The sequence below is a fragment of the Trachemys scripta genome, chromosome 1, assembly GCF_013100865.1.
Source record: "Trachemys scripta elegans isolate TJP31775 chromosome 1, CAS_Tse_1.0, whole genome shotgun sequence".
NCBI classification, from domain to species: Eukaryota; Metazoa; Chordata; order Testudines; family Emydidae; genus Trachemys; species Trachemys scripta.
The window spans coordinates 206,479,127-206,500,107 of NC_048298.1; the positions used below are offsets into that span (position 1 = coordinate 206,479,127).

Sequence of the window (20,981 nt, forward strand, 5' to 3'; positions counted from 1 at the left end):
TAGATGTCTATACATTTAAATTATGTAATTAGAAGTAAATTAAATCTTACAGGCCTTGTGCCTTCTGACCATACCTAGTTCAACTATGCATTTAAAAATATGTTTTCAGATAAATGGGAACACTGGAAAAATCAGCAAACTTTATATACACACACACGTTTTGGTCACATGCACTGAGTCCAGTGGGATTGTACTGGTGCAAATGACTGGAAATTGACCAATGGCCCTGTTGTTGATGCAAAAGAAGGAATAGAACACAACTCACTCTCCTAGCTGTGGTAGCTGTACAAAGCTAACAGAAGTAAAAAGCCATAAAAATCTTATTTTTGTCACTAAAGTCAGCAGATATGACTCAGAAGCAAATCTGTTGAGTAGGCAGGTGCTGTTTTTACATTACTTTCCAGAGTAGACTCACATTTCTCAAAAGCCATAAACATGAGTATATAAAACAAGAACCCAAGTATATGTACTACCAAATCTCCATTAAAAATGATATCCAGGTTGTAACAAACAAAACTCACTAACTCATAGAAGACTGCTATTCCCTTTCTTCGCCCAGGATTGTTGTATCCACCAGGCAAGGTATTAACAAACTTCAACAGAACTTTATTTACAGTGGAAATCTCTTTACAAAGCTGTAGCTGCACACTAACTCTCCAAGCCTCCTCAACTCCTCCCCGCTCCTTCCTGTTTCCTGTCCTTTCAGACTCCCAACAGCCAGTGCTCCCAGTTCTCATAATCACATGCAGCATCTAAACACCACATTCCCTCCTCTCTTAAGAAACTTTCCAAATTAAAAAACATTGTTGTTCTAACCACAGGTACAAATATGAAACAAGACACTATACTGTTGGCAGGAATATTACACTGAAAACACTGTATATACTACATAACAGTCTCTAGTCCAGGCAGGTGGTTGTCTGGATCTGACAGGCCGTCTCTCAAGCCCCGGTTCCAGTGCAATGTCTTGTTGCGTTGGTTCTACGGTGAAGTCATCCAATGCAGACTGGGTGTTAGCATAATCTCCTCTTGGTGCATAGGCAGGTGCAAGATAAGAAGCATTCCATACCCGCCCATCAGAAAGTCGATAGGTGTAAGGTCCCTTCTTCTCTATGATTTTAAGAGGAGCTGTGAATTTATGGTCCCCTTTGCGTAAGATTCCAGGTTTACATATTCTAACAAAGGAACCACACTCTTTGGTTCCTTAGCACCCCGCCGTTTGTCTGTGAAAGCCTTAGACTTTGCTTGGTTCTGTTCAACTGTCTCTCACATCATCCTTGTTTGGGGCATCAGGTCATGCCTTTAACAATCCAGCAATGTTCAGTTTAGTATTCAGCTGTTTCCCATGCGGTAACTCTGTGGGTGATCTTTGCGTTGTGGCATGTCGTGTCGCCCGGTATGCTTGCAAGAAATCAGTAGTGAAGGGTATCCACGATCGCCCTTCCAGTTTAGCTGTTTGCAAACTCTTTCAAACTTCTGTTAAACCATTCGATTTCCCCATTGGCTTGAGGGTAATATAGGGATAATCTCCTGTGTAAAATGTTCCTCTCTGCTAGAAAAGTTTCAAACTCCAGGGAAGTAAATTGACTACCATTATCTGAAACCAGTTCTTTGGGGTTACCTTCACAGCTAAAAACTGAAGAGAGGAACTTAATTACTGTAGCAGAAGAAATTTGTGATGTAAACGCTACCTCAGGCCATTTGCTGAAATAGTCTATTAAAGTGGTGGCATAACAGTCAATTGGAGCAGTATCAAAGGGTCCTACAATGTCAATCGCCACTTTTTCCCATGCAGATTCAGGAAGAGGAACAGACTGTAATGGAAGGGTACATGTCACTGCTGTCTTATCATACATTTGACAAGTGACACAGGCTTTTATGAGTGCTTCAGTTTGAGAGTCCATCCCTGGCCACCAATACAGATCCCATAGTTGTTGTTTGGTTCTGACAATTCCCTGATGAGTATCGTGTACCAGGTGTACAAGTTTTGACTGTAATCCTTCTGGCACAAGTAGCCGATGTGTACCTCATAGCACACAGCCATCGAGCAAAGAAAGCTCATCCCAAACTCTAAAATAAGGCAGCAAAACTGGGTCAAGGTTTTTAGGGTTACTGGACCATCTCTTTCTCAGAAATTACTGTAATTTTTGTTGAATTGGACATGCTGAACAGCCAGCTTGAAATTGTTCTCTTGTAACTGCAGTAAGAGTGCTTGTAATAAGCGCAACTACTACATCCTCATCCTCTGGTGGACCATCTGGTGAAGGCAAAGGCAGGCGAGAAAGGCAATCAGCTACCACATTTTTGTTTCCAGGCTTATATTCCAGTTCATAATTGAAAGAGAGTAGTCTTGCAGACCATCTAGCAATACGATATCCTGCTCTTCCCAGTCCTTTCATGGTGAGCAACGTCGTCAAAGGGCTGTGGTCTGTGCACAACTTGAACGTGCGGCCCCACAGGTAAGTTCTCCATTTTTCAGTAGCTCAGATACAAGCAAGTGCTTCTTTTTCAACTGTAGAATATTTTCTCTCAGCATTACTTAGTGCCCTTGAAGCAAATGCAACAGTCCTCTGTGTTGTCCTCATGAAGTTGTGTGAGGACAGCCCCAAGTCCATAATCAGAAGCATCAGTAGTTACAATTGTGGGCAATGCGGAACTGAATAGTGCAAGTACTGGACTATGTACAATCAAGTCTTTCACCCTTTCAAAACTAGCTTGTGCATCTGTTGTCCACACTAAGGTTGAACTTCTCCGTAGTAATTCTCATAACGGTTCAATGACAGAAGCATAATTGGGAATGAATTTTGCATACCAGGAGGTAAGACCCAAGAAGGAACGTAAGGTTTGCAAATCTGTTGGAGGAGGAGCATTTGAAATTGCCAGGATATGATCTGGATCAGGTTTTAGTCCAGCCTGTGAAATTGTATGCCCCAGAAAGGAGAGTTCAGTTTGTCTAAATTTGCATTTGGACCTATTGAGCTTGAGGCCTGCTTTGCTGATGCAGTTTAATACAGACTGCAGGTTATTGTCATGCTCCTCGGTAGTATTTCCAAACACAATAATATCATCCAAATAGCATTGAACTCCATGTTGATTCTTCAGAATCAATTACATCATTTTTTGGAAGGCACTTGGGGCTGATGCGAGACCGTATGGAACACGTTTAAAACGAAATAGTCCCTCATGTGTAATAAATGCTGTGAGAGCTCTGCTGTCTTCATGCAACATAACCTGGTGGTATGCGCTCTGCAAATCAAGAGTAGAAAACATCTTTGCTCCATGGATTTCTGCAAATACTTCTTCTATGCGAGGAAGAGGATGGCTGTCAATCACAATAGCTTTATTTGGCTCCCTTAAGTCCACACAAAGGCGAATGTCTCCACCCTTCTTCTGCATCACTACTATAGGTGAAACCCATTCCAAGGAGTTAATCTCTTCAATAATGTGCTTTTGAACAAGTTTTCTAAGTTCCTCTGAAACAGCTTCCCTGACTGAAAATGGTAAGTGCCGTAATTTCTGTCGTACAGGCATCACATTATTCTGCATTTTAACTTTATGCAGAAACCCATAAGCACAGCCAAGTTTCTCCTCAACCTGGAGTTGGGTCCCAGCTGAAACTGGTGTGTGTACCACAAGAGTGCTTTGCTGGGGAAGATCAATTCGTCTATTAACTACCCTGAGATTTAAAGTAGCTAATAAATCTCTGCCAAGGATAGGAGTGCCTTTGTGGACAATGTAGAACTCCGCAGTTACACAGCAATCACCAAAAGTAACTATTGCTGGCAGGCAGTCATGTACTGGAATATGGTTTTTCAAATAGCATACCAAGTGAAGTTTGGGTTCAGTAAGAGGCACATCTTTAAAGTAACGCAAATAGATGGAATCAGGTAGTATAGATACTGCTGAGCCAGTGCCCAACATTAGCTGAATAGACTGATTTGCCTGAGGGTATGGCAGAAACATTTACAGTGCACTTTATCTGTTCTGGAATATGTGCAGTAGTGATTTTGTCTACACTCAGCACAGTAACATCTGGTATTGTAACTGCATGCACCTGTTGATTGAACTGGCTACTGCGACATACTTTAGCAAAATGCCCAATCTTTTTGCAATGATTGCACTGAGCTACTTTTGCTGGACATCCTGTGTAGCTTGCAAGATGTTGTGGGGATCCACAGCGAAAGCATGCTTTTACTGTATTTTGCATTTGCTGATTCAGTGGCTTTTCATTAGTTTTCCTTTTGCAATTGTTTGTCTGCAGTGATAGTGAACTTTTCTGCAAAGGAGTCACAGCCTGGACTAGGCCTCCTGTACCCTGGCTCATTATTTTGGCTTCAGCTGTAGCTGAAGCAATCTGACTAGCAATGGTTATTGCTTTTTCTAGTGTAAGTTGTGGTTCTAGAAGTAAGCGTTCTCTTACATGAAGCATTGTTGTTTTCTCAATGAGCTGGTCTCTAATCATCTCATCTGCCATATTCCCAAAGTCACAAGTTACAATCAGACTCCTCAGGGAAGCAATATACTGCATTATAGTCTCCCCTGGTTTCTGCTCACACTGGCAAAATCTGTAGCGATTAGCTACTACATTCACTTTTGGCACAAAAAAGTTCTTTAATGCAGTGAGTGCAGTCTCATATTTATCATCTGCAAGGGGAAAACTGTAAAATATACACTCCCCTTCTGTTCCAAGGCAGTGGATTAGCAGAGCATGCTTTCTTACTTCAGAAATCTCTGTAGCACTGATTGCAAGCAGATAAGTCTCAAACATATGGATCCAGTCAGTAAAAGCAATTGGAGGCTCACCTGGGCTTTGCAGAAAGGGTGCAGGTGGGTTCAGAGGCAGAAGAGCCATCCTCGTCGCCAAAAATGTTGTATCCACCAGGCAAGGTATTAACAAACTTCAACAGAAATTATTTACAGTGGAAATCTCTTTACCAAGCTGTAGCTGCACACTCTGTAACTCTCCCAGCCTCCTCAACTCCTCCCACCTCCTTCCTGTTTCCTGTCCTTTCAGACTCCCAACAGCCAGTGCTCCCAGTTCTAATAATCACATGCAGCATCTAAACACCACAAGGATGTGAGTTGCTCTTAAGTTGGAATTTCCTGACTTCTCAATTTAGGTCAGAATATTATTTTAAAATAATGAAAATGCCACCCTTTGTTGTCCAGGGGGTAGAACTAAGCATTGTGAGAAAATCACTTTGTTTTGTGACCTAAAGCAAATCAGTCAGGACCCAATTCACTAAAGCATCATGTTGAGGACAGCACTAAAAGACATGATTAAGAGCAAGCATGTGTATTAATTCTGTCCTGGATTGGGATATTAACTGCTCTCTCTCAGACTAGCCCCCATGCAGTCAATGGGACTACTCACATGAGCAAATGTATGCATATGCTTAAATGCTTTTTTGGGATCAGGACCATTATCGAGATGTAAAATGTGTATAGTATTACCTACCTCAAAAGTGTTTTATGAGGCCTAAATAATGCTTATAAACCACATATAAATCTTTGGATTAAATGCTTATAGAAAAGTCTGACAGAATTTAATATTGTAACCTTTTTACAGGACCTTTAAGTCTAGAGAATTTATAGAAAATTATATCACTTCTATAGAATGACTCAAAAAGCCTATAGAAAGGATATCACGCTATATACAATTCTATATATTTTAGAATACTTTCTAAAAAACCCTATCATATTTCTATAGAACTTTAACGATTTAACCCTATTAAATTTAATAAACGCATTTCCATAAGAAAAGCCTTTATTAAAGGGCAACATATGTTTATTAATTATTTTTTATGTTCAGGCAAATGGGAAAAGATTTTAATCAAGATTTCCCCCCAAAACTGGGATATACTATGTGCAGCAGCAAGAGGATATTCCACTTCCATCCTGCATCATTGGTATAGTTTAGATATTAATGCAAGAGAGAACCATTTTCTTTAATGCTGCCATAAGATGAAAAAATAGCTGTACTGTAAACTTTAAATCAGAATGTGGACAAGATTTAATATGCAGACCTTAAATGAAATAAAGGTATAATTCACCCTTCCCTGCACAATTCTAGAGTAATAGACTTTTCACAGTTAACTAAAGAAAAGCGTGAAAAGGACAGGAAGAAATTTACATTGCCAACTCACACAGAGTCATTGAGCTGGAAGAATAGCTACATCCCCTCTGCACTCCCTGATGGGGAGGGGTTTGGACCTCTGGGTCCAGCTGAGTATACATCAAGTGGTACTCCCGCTTCTGGCAGTTATTCTCTCCACACTGGTCTTTTAAGAGCTGGCATGCCTGGAAAAGTTTGCAGAGGACTGCTTTATGTTGACACTCTGCCCAAGTCCCCACCTTACTCAGCCCCACTGTGTGATGTGAAGGGCCCTGCATTTACTTTCCATATCTGGGTGAATATTACCCTAAAAAGCACTGCATTTGTTTCTTAAGGAAATGAGTAACAAATTAAGGTCATGGTGCTTCATTAATCATGTTTTTAATTATTTCCCCTGAGAATGTCTTTAATAGTGTGTGAGTCCTGTATACAGGGAAAATAAATGATAGGCAACTTAATTACAAGAGAAAAGATTCAGCAAGGGGGTTTAGTGACATCAAAAACAAAAAACCCAATACAAAAACAAAAAATAAAACATGTTTTGCCTTGTTCAGAGTTTGCCTCTTTTTTAATGTTTTTTCCTTTCTTTCCCCAATCCAGTCTCTCCCTTGCACTCTTTGCATCTTCTCCCTTTAACATGCCCTTTCTCATCTCCTCTTCATCCCCACCTCCCCCTCTCTTTTGAAGAGTTCCTCTTCTCTACTGCCTGTGCCATGTCTGATATGACATTTTAAATAAAGCTGCCTATTAATGAAGAACGATTGTGAGTCATGGTTCTCTTATAGTTCATCATGGTGTCAGCTCACTTTAATTTCTATTTTTCCTTGATTAAGCTTGAACTGGAGCAACAAAATCTTCAAATTATGTTTTAAATAAAAGTTAAATGTAGCCACCATGGCTAAGTGCTACTGAAAGCCACATCTTTCAGCCTATTACATTTCAAGCCAACCAATGTATTCTCTTCATTACAAAAGCATCAACTCAAAGTTATCCTGACATTACTGCTGTGTACAACAAGTCTGAGAAAATCTGGTATATCAGTAGTGAAAACGTATAACCTATGTGTCATAAAATGGCTGTACAGGATGACTAAAAAACAAGTCAATTCTTAAGACACTGTCCAGATTCCTACCCTAATCACAGGGGGTTAGGGATTTAATTTGTATTTTGCTGTGGTAAAAATACTTGGTTATATTTTGGACTGAGGGCACATTTTGGATCAAAGGTCTAATCCCTAAAACTGTGCCACTTGAACTTTAGGGTACAAATGTAGGGGCCTGCATGAAAACTTCTAAGCTTAATTACCAGCTTAGCTCTGGTTCGGCTGCCACCATTTTCAATGGATTCCCTCCCTGGGAAACCTTGAAAAACCTTCACCAAATCCCTGGTGAAAACAAATCCAACCCCTTGGATTTAAAACAAGGGGAAATTAACCATTCCCCTCCTTCCTCCCACCAACTCCTGGTGAATCAGTTCCAACCCCCCTTGGGATCTACAACAGGGAGAAATTAACCATTCCCCCTCCTTCCTCCCACCAACTCCTGGTGAGTCAGGATCCACCCCTTGGATCTTGAACAAGGAAAAATCAATCAGGTTCTTAAAAAGAAGGCTTTAATTAAAGAAAAAGGTAAAAATCATCTCTGTAAAATCAGTATGGAAATTAACCTTACAGGGTAATCAAACTTAAAGAGCTCAGAGGACTCCCCTCTAGTCTCAGGTTCAAAGTACAGCAAACAAAGATAAACACTCTAGTAAAAGGTACATTTACAAGTTGAGAAAACAAAGGAAAACTAACACGCCTTGCCTGGCTATTTACTTACAAGTTTGAAATAGGAGAGACTTGCTTAGAAAGATGTGGAGAACCTGGATTGATGTCTGGTCCCTCTCAGTCCCCGAGAACGAACACCGTCCCAAAACAAAGAACACAAACAAAAGCCTTCCCCCCCCCAAGATTTGAAAGTATCTTGTCCCCTTATTGGTCCTTTAGGTCAGATGCCAGCCAGGTTACCTGAGCTTCTTAACCCTTTACAGGGAAAAGGATTTTGGAGTCTCTGGCCAGGAGGGATTTATAGTACTGTACACAGGACAGCTATTACCCTTCCCTTTATAGTTATGACACAGGGGGTTAGGGATTTAATTTGTATTTTGCTGTGGTAAAAATACTTGGTTATATTTTGGACTGAGGGCACATTTTGGATCAAAGGTCTAATCCCTAAAACTGTGCCACTTTCTGTGTATCTAGAACACAAATACTTTTTGTAGAATACTAAATAAATTTCCTTTATATCAAAATAGCAATTTTAGTTTTATTACCAAAAACTACAAGCACATATAATGATTAGACTTTTCCACATAAAGTGAAGTCATTTTAAAGAAAAAGAATACATTCTTAACTCCTGTGTCTTGCTGCTGTCATTTATCAAAAAGCACATACATACATCAAAGTAGGAAAGTAATCTACAACTATGGATGTAGGGGCTTAGAATGGTTCCTCCCTGTCTGCATCAGAGGGAGGCCACTATGCCTCACTACGCCACTTAAGGGCTGATCAACAGGGGATTAGCACTGTAAATCAGTAAGGAGTCTATAGCCAGCCCTCTGATTTGGCCAGGCAGCAAACACAGCCAGGCTCATGCCCTCTGGGCGGGGCCGAGCAATATTAAGTAGTCAGGCTCAAGCCCTCTGGCTGGAGCACAGCAAAAGCAGTCTGTGGCCCAGCTCACCATCTGGGGTAGAGCAAAAGTAGTCTTTGGCAGACAGTAAACAGTTAGGCTCAAGCCCCCAGAAAAGAAGCAATCTATGGCCAAGCTCCCTGGCTGGGGTAGATAGCAAACGAATGCAGGTCATGTGGCCTAAGGTGGAAGGCTGCCATCTGAGGGGTGGGTTTGGCAGCAGGGGGTAGGGGGACCTGGGCCCACCCTACTCTACCAGCTCTCAGCCCAGGGCCCTAACAGTGGTGGGGAATCCCACCACTGGGTTAGTAGGGATCCTGCCAAAACATGCTGACTGTAGTTTCAGCAAACACAACTGAACTAATGTCTGGTTCCCTAGGCTACTTCCTACCCCTACCTAATCATAGGGCTTCATTCCTCATGGGCACTCGGGCTCTTGGGGACTTGGCACCTGGCAGTTCAAGCAGCTACTTGGGGGTATTCACCAGGTAGCAGCGTCTCCTCGTGTTCCTCCAGAGGCAGGGTTGATACAGTTCAATCCCTGGTTCAGGGGCCAGGAAGGCAAGGAAGCAGTGTCTGACTCCGTCGCTGGCTCTTCCTTAACTGAGCGGGAGGCCTGGCCTCTTATACTTCCTGTTCCACCCTCCACTTCCAGCACAAGGGGCAGGCCCAGCATGGCTCCACCCACTAGGAGACAGGAAGCAGTTCCTCCCTGTTTGTGTCAGAGGAAGGTCAATTCACCTTGCTACAATGGATAATAAATGCCAATATCACATATTCAATACATCCTTATAAATGGTCTAAGTACAAGTGTCAAGAACTACACGAAAATACATTCAGTCAATGGGAGAAGTAATAAACATGTTAATCAAATATTTTACTACAGGCTCCATTACTAGCTCATTGAAGGACAAGCCACTCACTGTTTATCAGATTTCTCATTCTCTCTCTGTACTAAGTCCACCTGGTGGTCTGGATTGTAACAATTAGAATTTGTATTCTGAGTCATTTGACTTTGGAGAGGTACCGTAGCCTGAAATCATGTAAGAGATATAAGTTGACTGTTTTTCCTCCAAAATGTCAAAAAGAGAAGGGCGGTAGATTTTTGCTTTCAAGCTACCTTCAAAGTCCAACTCTCAAGTCCCTTTAGTAAAACAGCTTTGCAGATTTTAGTGGTGTGCTAGGGACCAAGTTTCAAACATTTACGACTGTGTACAGTGCTTACTATCATGAGTGGCTGTGGCTAGAAGAGCAAGTCTAGATAACACGGTGTTAAAAATATTAGTAGTCTTTGTTTGCACTTCCAAAAAGAATAGCAAAAATGGAGCTCTAGCAGTAATTAATCATCAGTGGACAAAGCCATTGAAGACACTGGAAATACAGTAGTAAGAACTATGCAATATGGTAAGTGTTAGCATGAACAGGACCAGATAACCAGTCCCTCTCTATATCTATTTTTCACTAATTGATTCTGCAAGTAAAGTTTCCGCTTGGAGGAGCTGTCCTTTCAGCACCAAAGAACTACAAAGACATAAGTCAAGAAAGAACAGCAAAGCCATATAAGACTGGGTGAATTAAGACTCTCTCTATAAACAGCAGTACCATGTCAGTAGTACACATCCTCTGCAACACAGAATGCTGTATAGGTCACTGATCTTTAGTTAACAGAAATATCAAGCTGTTAATTGCCTTGTGATCTCAATTTAGAAAAGTAATACTTTGCACTTTTATAGTGCAATAAAGTAAAAAATCTCAGAGTAAAGTATTATTATCCCACTTTATCGTGAAAATTGAAGCAGATATAGGTTAGGTGACTTGTCCCTGTCACATGGGAGGCTAATGGCAGAGTCAGGACAGTTGGCCGACTCCCAGTCTTACACCCTGTGCATGGACAGTAGCCATTGTGTCTCAGCCAGGACTTTAAGGAATCACCTAGACTCTAGAGTGAGCTTTTACATGCATATCTGGTATCTGTATGTAACCATTTGTAATTGTGCCTTCTGCAAGTATGGCTTTTGTATGTGCAATAAATGCACAGATTTTTGCACATGCATCTTAGTCCCCATATATAAAAATGTGGTCCTCAGTTTTTGTCTATAAATCTCCATCCAACAGAGTGCAATACTAATTAAAGCTTGGTTACATGCAAAAAATGAGTACATTTCTCCATTAATCATGTCAGATGGGGGTATAATTTGGGAGAATTTTAATATCCATCTTGGGAAGGGGGGATGTCTGATATGTAGAGTGCAACTGTGTTTGTTCACATTAACAAAGTCCTATAGTGCTAAATAACCCCTCCTTCCATAAGTTCTGGTGCTGTGTGTATCATCTAATGTCAATACAGCACATAAATCAGTTGGAGTGGTACTATGGTGACAGTAACCAACCAGAAGACATCATGCAAATGAGAATACTGTATCCCACACCAGCTGCTCTGTTGCTGGCTGGTTGTTATAGTGATAAACTGAGGCCTTGCCTCTTCGCTTCTCCTTGAAAGAAAAACCTTTAATTCCTCAAGGGAAGGGAGAGAGAAGAAAGGTGAGGGGTGGGGGAGGGAATTACATGACAAAGAAAAACATTATCTGGCTGCAAAGAGAACAGCAGAGAGGGCATCGCGGAGAAAAACAAACATTCACTGGCCATGCCAGTGCTCACCACCGATGCTGAGTCAGAAACAGGTATCCCAAAATCCCTTTCTAATGAGCTTCTTTCAGAAACCATGGAGGAGATAGAACACACATGCCCTCAGCCTCGATTGGTAAGTAGAGACAAAGGATGCATGTATTTGTCACCCAAGAGCTCTTTGTCTTATTAGAATGTAAAGGAATCAATTGTTTAAAGATTTAACATGTAAATATGAATTCAACTGCAGCCTAACGTATCTCAGTTGATTGTGCTCAGAGTCTGCATTGGGAGAACTTGGATTACAAAAACTATTGTGCCAGCTGTGGAACAAATACAGACTATTTAGGATTATTGTGTTTTTGTCTGTGAGGAAGAGGTTAATATTCTGTTATGGCAGGTCTCTTTCTATAACAATGTCGGAAAATGTAAAAATGGCATTTTTCTTTAGCCTTTCTTAGGTTCGGATTTACAGCAAGGCTGTTCATTGTATCCTCACCTGTTCTTTGTCTTTGTGCTGACTTTGGGAAATAAAATGACAGATAAGCAGAATTGCCACATTCCTAAATAAAAGACAGTGAATTAAGGATGCATGGGGGCGGGGGATGATATGGCAAGATCACTCACATTGCTAAAAGGTTCTAAGGAGATTGCCAGTGTACACTTCCATGATTTCACTTCAGGTATAGAAAGCATGTGACTCAGGAAAGCTGCATTAAAAAAGAGCTGCAGATCTTAAATAATTAGTGTATGACAACAGTGCATTCAGAGATGCTGGCTGCACATTCGGTAGAGAATTCCTTTATCGCTGTATGTCTGATGTATTGCATTAAAAACCCTCTTCCACCATCACTGTTCAGTTTCACTCCCAGGGTGCTGCAGGTTCATTCTGCATCAGGCAGGATTCAGCTCTTTAACAAATAAGACAAGATAATGAGGTGTTACTTGCTGCTTTTCTAAAGTCATAAAGAACTTTGGAGGGTAGGCTTCCAATGAGATTTAGGGCTCTAAATTATAGTAAATGCCACCCATCCTTTATATCCGAGAGGGGAGCTTGCCAGTTGATTAAAAGAGTGCTGTTTGAAGGGGCAGTGTGGAGAAATGGGACTTTGGGGGGGTGGGGAAGGTGTGTGATAATAAAACAAGTTGTTAGTCTTTGACTGAAGGTGACAAAAGGCTCATCCAAGCAGCCCAGGCCACTTCACAGTCAAAGCAGCCCAGGCTCCATTCGGGGTGCTGCAGCCTAAGTGCAGTGTATTTTCATGTGCTAATCTTTCTTACATTTGGAACGTTTTTATCGTTGTTCTGCATTTACGACTGTCTGGTTCATTATTCTAGACAAGGGTAATGGTTAACCTTTCCCTATATGTGTTGCCACAAGGCATGGATAATAATGATACATATGAAAGAAGGCCGAGAAATGGATATCAATAAGGTGTGACACTGACTTATGCAATAGTTTAGCACTGGAAATGAGATCATTTACCACCAGAATTAAATCACAACCTTAATTAAACAAATTAAAAAAATCCAACGTCAATAATTACATTTAACATTATATTTCAAATATTATACAGTTCTGACAAATAGCAACAGTTGCTGGAGTTGGCCTAAATTAACATTTTCCACTCGCTCTTTTTATAATTAACTAACAACTTTTTTTAAAAAATGGTTAATTTATAAATGGAAAGGCTTTGGGTGGGCTTTTTTTTAAATGTTTGTACTGCACTGTTTACTAATGCTGTTAAGATTTTTCTTACACATAATACAACACTTTTGAATACATTATATCCCTTCTATCCTGCCACATAAAAAGAATTTAAAGAAAAAACTGTTAGTGTGAAGCAGGTTTTTACAGTATCAGTCATTCCAGTAGAATTCCTATGGAAATGAAGGTGGCAACCAGAACACATGAATAAAACAGGAACTCATAATGATCTTTTTTAGAGCTTCATGAATATTAATAAATCAGTAATGACAATAGACACACTTGGAATAAAGCTTTATGGAAAACTCATACTTCCAAGATGAGATTGTGGGACTACATATCTGCCTTACCTCCACATTTGCTGGAAGAAATGTGCCAGCGTTGAAATAGAGGAGAAGTCAGAATATTTAAGAATACAGTATACTCCACCTAATAGTGAATGGTCCTGAATATTTAAGAATACAATCCACTATCCACATGATAGTGAATGGTCCTGACTGCTGCTTAATCAGAACTCTTTTGGCAAAAGTGTGTCTTAAAGTGGAAACATTGATAGCCAATGGCCAGAAGGGTTAAATGGAACTGAACAGAGTAATAAAAGGCTTGAATTTCTAAGCTTTGTTCCTTACATACAAAAATGATAAAGATTAAAAGAACTAATAAAGATCAACTAAAGATGGAAAGTAGTGTATATGCGACCAGATCCTTACCTGGTGTAAGTCACCATAGCTCCATTGAAAACTATGGAGCTATGCCAGTGTATCAACTGAGGATCTAGTCCATTAGTCTTATTCAGTACAGTACTTGATTTCATTTTAAGTCTTTTCAGATTTTTTAAATAGCCTCTTAGTTGCTGAACCAACTCCTATGAAGTCAATGGGAGTTGGGTTGGATCATTAATTGGGACAGCCACTTAACTGGGATACAAGGCTCTCCACTGGGGAGTCCTAATTAAAAGAACATTACAATAGTTCTATTACACTGTATTTTAATTTGTTACCAGGCAATTATGTAATACTGGTGAGCTGAATTTGTGTTATTTACAAATTATTTTTTTCCATGCAGCTGGGTGGTCATTATGTTGGTCTGAGAGTAATGAATAGTCAGGGCACCCTGAACTCTTTGTATAGGCAGGTTAAAAACAAACAAACAAGCTATTTTTAAAATCTAAATATACATATAATTCAAAATTAGATCAAATAACATGAAATGCTTGAAGAAAGTGTCCATTAATTAATAATGAAACTTTTCATAGGTCAATACATATTTTCACAGAAGCAATAGGAGTTAGTAGGACTTCATAAATGGATATTTTGTATTGTAGATATTTACTGTTATTGGCTTTTTAATTAAAAAAAGAATTGCTTATTTGATTCCCCAAAACAGCAAATATTTTAATTAATATCTGTCACAATGTAAATATTTCTTTTTCAGTCAATCCCTCTGACTTTATGTCATGGAGGCTGCCACCTTGGCATGAAGTGTCACAGTAGGATTAAAGGAAACTTCTGTGTCCTTCAGTGAATGAGGAAAGCAGGAGACACTGAAGTCAGTTTCCAGGTAAGTTTCAATGTGTATTGAAATATGAGTTTTTTCTATATGTAGCACTATTTTTATTTAAATTGCCATGACTTTCTTTTTTTTGCAGACGCTGTCTGGGATTTTTGAACTAAAAAAAGCCAGTCAGAGGCTCCACTAAGAATTCATATTGAAGTAGATACTCCCTGCTCCATCCTTCCCTCTAACTTTGCCTACTCTGTGTTCCCTATTTTCATGCACCTGCCTGCCAATTAATAGCTCCTTTCTTCACACCCCTTCAGTGACCTTCGCCTCAGACAATGAAACAATCCATTACATTCTAGGCTTGTCTACAATGTGGGTGTTAGCCACTAGTGCAGCTATACAAGTGTTGCTGTTCCACCTATACTGTAGACATGGTCTGGTCATGGAAGCACCAACTGTTTGAAAATGGGATAATTTGCATCAATGCAAATTGTATTTTTTAAACTGGTGCACTATGTGTCTACATTAGGGACATGTTTGCACCAATGCAGCTACCTAGGTGGCTAAAAATCCACAGCATAGGCAAGCCCTTAGGTTAGCTGGGAAGCAGAGGTACGTGGAATAGAGAAGATTAAAGGGGAGGGGGAGTTAATTTGGAAGATGCAGCTGTCTGAACCTATTTATTTAGTTTGTTTATAATGATGTAGGCTTTGGGCTTGATTCTGCAATTAATTCCCTGTGGATAGCTCCTGGCTCCTTGCAGGATCAAGGCCTTTGTCTTCATCCAGGTTTGGAAAGCATCTATCGCCCAGTGGGAATTACCAAAACCTAAATAGTAAATAAATAACAACAATGCACATGCTCAGGTGGGGTTGGAGACAATCCCAGACAGTGTCTACAACAAAAAGAAGCAATGGCAATTTCTAATTACAGTGCTGCAGTTAAAAACAATACACATAGAAACTTACCTGAAAACAAACTTGAAGGACTACCACTTGGTTTGACCTTTCACTGAAGTGCAGTGGGAGTTTTCTTTACTCATGTATGTCTCTCCTTCCAAAATAAGTCTCTACAGTAACATTTTCAAAAGCACCTACAGGAGTTGGGAGCCTAAGTCCCATTAACTTTTGAAAATTTTATCTTAGGGGCTTTAATAATTTTTACAATATTTTTTAAAAATATGCTAGTTGTGTTGGTGAAATCATTCAGGAGTTTTGAAAAGCGCTAACATTTCAGTTAAGAGTAGATGAGAAAGATTACTATACATTATAGTCTCACTCAGTGGTGCTATAATAATGGTTTAAACTAGAGCTATAATGGCTGTAGAGATTATTCCCCATTGATGCGACTAAGTATGAAATTTGAAGAAGCTATTTCTAAAAATTGTATTAGCCTTGACTTTCAATATTTTGATCTGACCTTTTTTTCCTTTTTATTTGATCTGATATTTAAACAATGATTCAGGATGATTCATCCATAACTGCTCTAGAAGTATTTCAGATATTCTTACCAGTTCACACAAGTAAACTCCTCAACAAATGCATATGATTTTAACTTATAGTTAGCAACATTATAGATATAAAGGGCTTTATTATAGTTACAAAACCAGCCATGCTTTTGTTTTTCCACAATGTGGTGTGATTTAGGGAGCCTGACGTCGGCTCTTCTTCAATTTGGATCTATGCTGGGGTACAGGTGTCATGGAGAAGGAGCATTAGAGCAGATGACTGTGTAATAAGGCTGTGTCTGAACAGCTTAAAAGAGGCATGGTTTGACTAAATGTAGGTGATCTTAGCCCTGCACAAGTTGTGTACTGTATTTGGACCCAAAACTAGTATTCATGATTTCTGGCTGTTTTGGACCAAAAATTTAAAAAGGGTATCAAATCTGGCCTCTGTTGGTATGCACATAACTTTCTTTGGCACACTTTTAAAATATTTTTTCTTTGCCTGCAGCATATCACCACCAAGAATTAGATTGTGATTTGCTTTTCACTTCACTGAGAGTCACACCATTGCTACATATCTAAATATGCTGTACCCCTGGCAACAAGATGTTGCATTATTTATTGGTCAGATATATATAACTACTGAGATGTCATTGCAAGAGTCACACATAGGATAGGAGAATTGGTGCGAATATTATATACTATAGAATGTATTGTATTTCTTGCTCACATGTATGTGTGTTATGCTATTTGGAACTTGCTGTTTCAGTTGAACATTGTCTATTTCTCAAACAATGCTTTTTTCAGTTATTGTGAATGTCTGTATCACAGCCTAGGAAGATGAGTAAAAAGGCTAGTGTAACTAGACAGCAAAAGCAAGGAATTTACTACATAAAAAATACTAAAGCAGAAAAAACCCATAGGAAGGAGCTAAGAACTATTCACATTTGTCAGAAATACATATATAGAAACCACCGACACAGCCAGCTTTATATACAAAGATATATACAAAGATATGCCAAAACTAAGGGTTGGTTGACACTATAAAGTTAGATCAGCTTAACTACATTGATCAAGGCCATGAAAAACATCATGCCCCATGCGATGTAATTAAGCCGACCTAAGACCAGAGGTAGATACTGCTAGGTTGACGGAAGTATTAAATAATGGCTTGCCCTCAGGTTGTTCTTTTGTGGTTCTGTGTTGGTGGCTAACTCCCATGAAATGCTTGTCTGTACCGAGGCAGTGTTGAATTGCAGAACTGTGTCTTTTTCCATCTTGTGTACCTGATGTTTGGTACATATTTGGTTCTTTAACTTGTGCTTTGTTTGAGTTTGGGACCCAACATACCTCTAAAATATGTCATACTTTCTAAACTTTAATTTCTGGTAGAGCTAGAACCACTTCTTGAAATGCAGATTAGACTAGATCATAATGGTCTCTTTTGGCCATAAAAAGCTATGAATCTAGACATATCACCACACGCTTTGTAAAATGATGGGAAGAATTTTCTGCATTGTTCCTTCCTTTCTGAAACTTATACTTGCATCTTGTGATTATTAGTCAGTCAATAATTATTATACAACGATTAGTAATGCATAACATGACTTTATGGAGGATGAAGCCCAGATAGTATTTGAAAAATGGCTGTCTGGATTGTTTGCAAATTGGATGAATTTTTAAAAAATATTATTAAAAATATAAATAAATTATTCTGAATTACTCTTTATTCATATTTGCTCTGCAGAGCCAATAGAAATCTGGGAGAATGAGCTGGATACTCTTTTGGTTCATGCATCAACAGAACTTTTAAATAAATTCCACTCGCAGAATCTTTACCTGGAGGTACACAGAGATAAAGGGCAGTTAAGTTGTAACTGCAGTGTAATACACCTCAGCTGGGTCATGGTTACTGGTAATATAGTTTTAATTTATAATTGGGAGGTAATATCATGAAACAATAGATGCAAAAAAGATAATCGTAAATCAGACACCTATCCACAGGAGTAAAAATTCACTCCCTGAACACCTGGTCCTTCAAGAGGCATTCCTTGAGTACCCAGAGGCAGACCTAGATAGTCCTTAAGGCAGCGTTTCTCAAACAGGAGTCCACGGGCCCCACTGATCAACTCCTCCCCCTCCCTCCCAGTGCCTCCTGCACGCCGCTGAACAGCTGTTCAGCGGCGTGCAGGAGGCGCTGGGAGGGAGGGAGGGAGGGAGGAGGAGCGGGGACGGGGCACACTTGGGGCAGAAAGAGGCAGGGAAGAGGAGGGGCAAGGGTGGAGTGGGAAGAGGAGGAGCGGGAGTGGGACCTTGGGGGAAGGAGTGGGGTAGGTGTGGGGCCAGAGGGTCCATGAAAAATTTTAAATCAAACTGGGGGTTCTTGGGTTGCTAAAGTTTGAGAACCACTGCCTTAAGAGATTCTTCATCGGCAAGGAATGCTCATGTTTTAGGTCTAATATTTTACAGACCCAGCATGTGTATATTTCTCATTCTTCAGTTACTTATAAGATTTTTGGTAGTATTTTATTCTTAACGAATGTGTTGAAAAACTGCTTTAAATTTTCCCCTCGGATTTTCACATTTCCTGATTTTTAGTCATTGTTTGCAAACTATGGGTCCAGTGCTACAAGTCCTTATATGAGTAGTCCTTATGCATGTGATTAGTTCCATTGAAATCAGGTGTCCTATTTTGGAACTGGTCCAAAGTGTCTCTCTACTTTTAAGCGACTGTCAACTTGAAATCTAGGGAGTTAAAAAATGAGATAAAAGTAGTGTAAAGTATTGTCCCTGAATCCTTCTGCTAATTCTGTGGTTTTACAACAACATTTTCCTATTTTCAAAAATGTTTTTCTCTCCCTTGTTGCTGTGTGAAAGACCCACACAAACAAAACCAACCCAGCCCTGTTCTAAAGGATATAATGAAACAGACTGTACACTAAATGCTGCCAAATATATCAAATAAACCAACTGAAAAACTGCAAGGTGATGGTGGCAGCAAAAAGGGCTGAGTTCAAGATCTACAGTTCCTCTTAACTTTTATAATGTTCCTCTTAACAATATAAAACAGAACCAGCTTGAATCCCCACCCAGAAAACGGGGAGACTAAACACCACCCTTACAGCCATCCAGGGGAATGTCTACACTGCATTTTTAAATCCACAGGAATGAGTTTCAGAGGCCAGAACTACTGACTCAGGCTTGCAGGGCTCACACTATGGCACTAAAAACAGCACTGTAGACATTGCGGCTGGTGCTGGAGCTCTAAAATCTATCCACTTCTCTGGGCTTCAGAGGCCAAGCCCCAATGCCTAGACAGCTTTTTTTAGTGCCGTAGCACAAACCTGAATCTATAGACCTAGAGTCTGAAACTCACGGCTCTGGGTTTTATAACACTGTGTAGACATTCACTAAGAGGTAAGACATCCCCGCTCACAAGCACTGAGTGTTTGCACAACAAAAAGAAAACTTTTATTATGAGAGGGGAAACACAGTATTACTTTGGGAAAACACCACAGTGACTCAAAAGCATGGAAACTATAAGTAAGCACCTGCCCCCATGGTATCTTGGGCAGTGTCCTTTGCCTCAGTTTCCCACCTTGCTGTGTGAAAGTCCAATAGACAAATGGCCATTAACATACCACTCCCCTTTCCCTCCACTGCACCAACTCACAGTTTGTTGTGTGAGGTCAGCAAAGTCCTAGAATCCAGCAGTGCATTGACACGGCTTCACCTCCCACTCCTGAAGGGGGGAAATGGTCGAGTGATGCCTCTGCTGTCACAGGTGACCCTTGCCGCAGTCATCCCTGCCACTCCTCACCAGTGCTTCTGCTTGCCACTCACACTGCTCACTGCCTCTAGCCGCAATGCTAGAATGCAAACCACCACTTAGCCCACTTTTTAAGCGATTTCACTGGTTAGCGGGGAACCTCACTGTTGCTGTATCCGCTGTGTTGCCTTTCACCATGACACTGTCCACAAACCAGGTCTAATGTTCAGGACTCTAGACCTGCTTAATGATTTCAGCAGTAGCGATTACGAAGCAGAAATAAGGACTCTTGATTAAGTCTATTTTTAAACACTGGAGAGGGAGGGTCAAATGATATCTAGGACTCCTTAAACAGAGGTCACATCACTAGGTAGAAACCCTGTCTCCACCTCCTCTGACTTTCACTTGGATTTGGCATCCCTACCCCCTGCTTAGCAAATGAGATAAGCTTAGGGTAACCCCCCTTAATTAGGGCAGGCTAAGGACAGTTCTGCTGTCCTTTCATTATACAATAAGGATCAAAATTTCATTACCCCTGCACCCAAGATTAAAGTACATTTTAACCCAAAACAGCCAAAATTGATCATTTTGCAAAGTAGGTCTCTCCGCTGATGACCTACACAAAGTAGGTGCGTCTGTGCAAATACAATCTGCTCCTCAGGTCTTTTGTCTCAGTTTTTCCAATAGATGGAAGGGGAGAGAGCTCCTTATATCAGTTGCCCACCCCATTCTCAAAGTTATAGAAATTGTAGGGGTTACAAGTAACAGCACCTTGTAAAATATATTTAGACAGAGTGTGCCTTTAATAATTGTTGTACAGCCATCTGATTTAGAATCCAGGAGCCAAACTCCTCCTTGTATAGCTCTGCCAGTTCCATTGTGTTCAATGAGTTTATTCACAGTAATTGGAGAAATATCAGTAAACTCGTCATAATCTGAGATAAACTCTCCTAGAAAGTTTCCCTGGCAAGAAGAGGAAAGCTGGGCCTATAGGTCTACTCTTACTAGTTTAAGGAAGGGATCCGGACTGGGGGCTTCTCCTGGCAAAAGTTCTGATGCTTTTTCCTCCACTTTGGAGACATTTGAATTCCTTGCTAGCACACAGAGTCAGAGGAAGGGAACTCAAACCCTTTATTAAAACT

At 40.2% G+C, this 20,981-nt stretch overlaps 1 protein-coding gene across 5 annotated transcripts in view; it reads left to right on the plus strand.

Annotated features, from left to right (window-relative positions):
* The window catches only part of PCYT1B (phosphate cytidylyltransferase 1, choline, beta), a 64,855-nt gene that overhangs the window by 7,058 nt on the left and 36,816 nt on the right, over nucleotides 1-20,981 (plus strand). The window contains exon 2 of one of the 5 annotated variants that reach the window (XM_034754962.1): nucleotides 14,555-14,680. The exons of 1 other annotated variant lie outside the window; for it this stretch is intronic. In XM_034754962.1, coding sequence (XP_034610853.1) covers nucleotides 14,645-14,680 — 36 coding nt within the window. In that variant the 5' untranslated portion in view covers nucleotides 14,555-14,644. Of the gene's footprint in view, nucleotides 1-11,233; nucleotides 11,549-14,554; nucleotides 14,681-20,981 lie in introns of those variants that run through there. 3 more of the 5 variants (XM_034754943.1, XM_034754970.1, XM_034754979.1) reach the window with 3 other exon arrangements.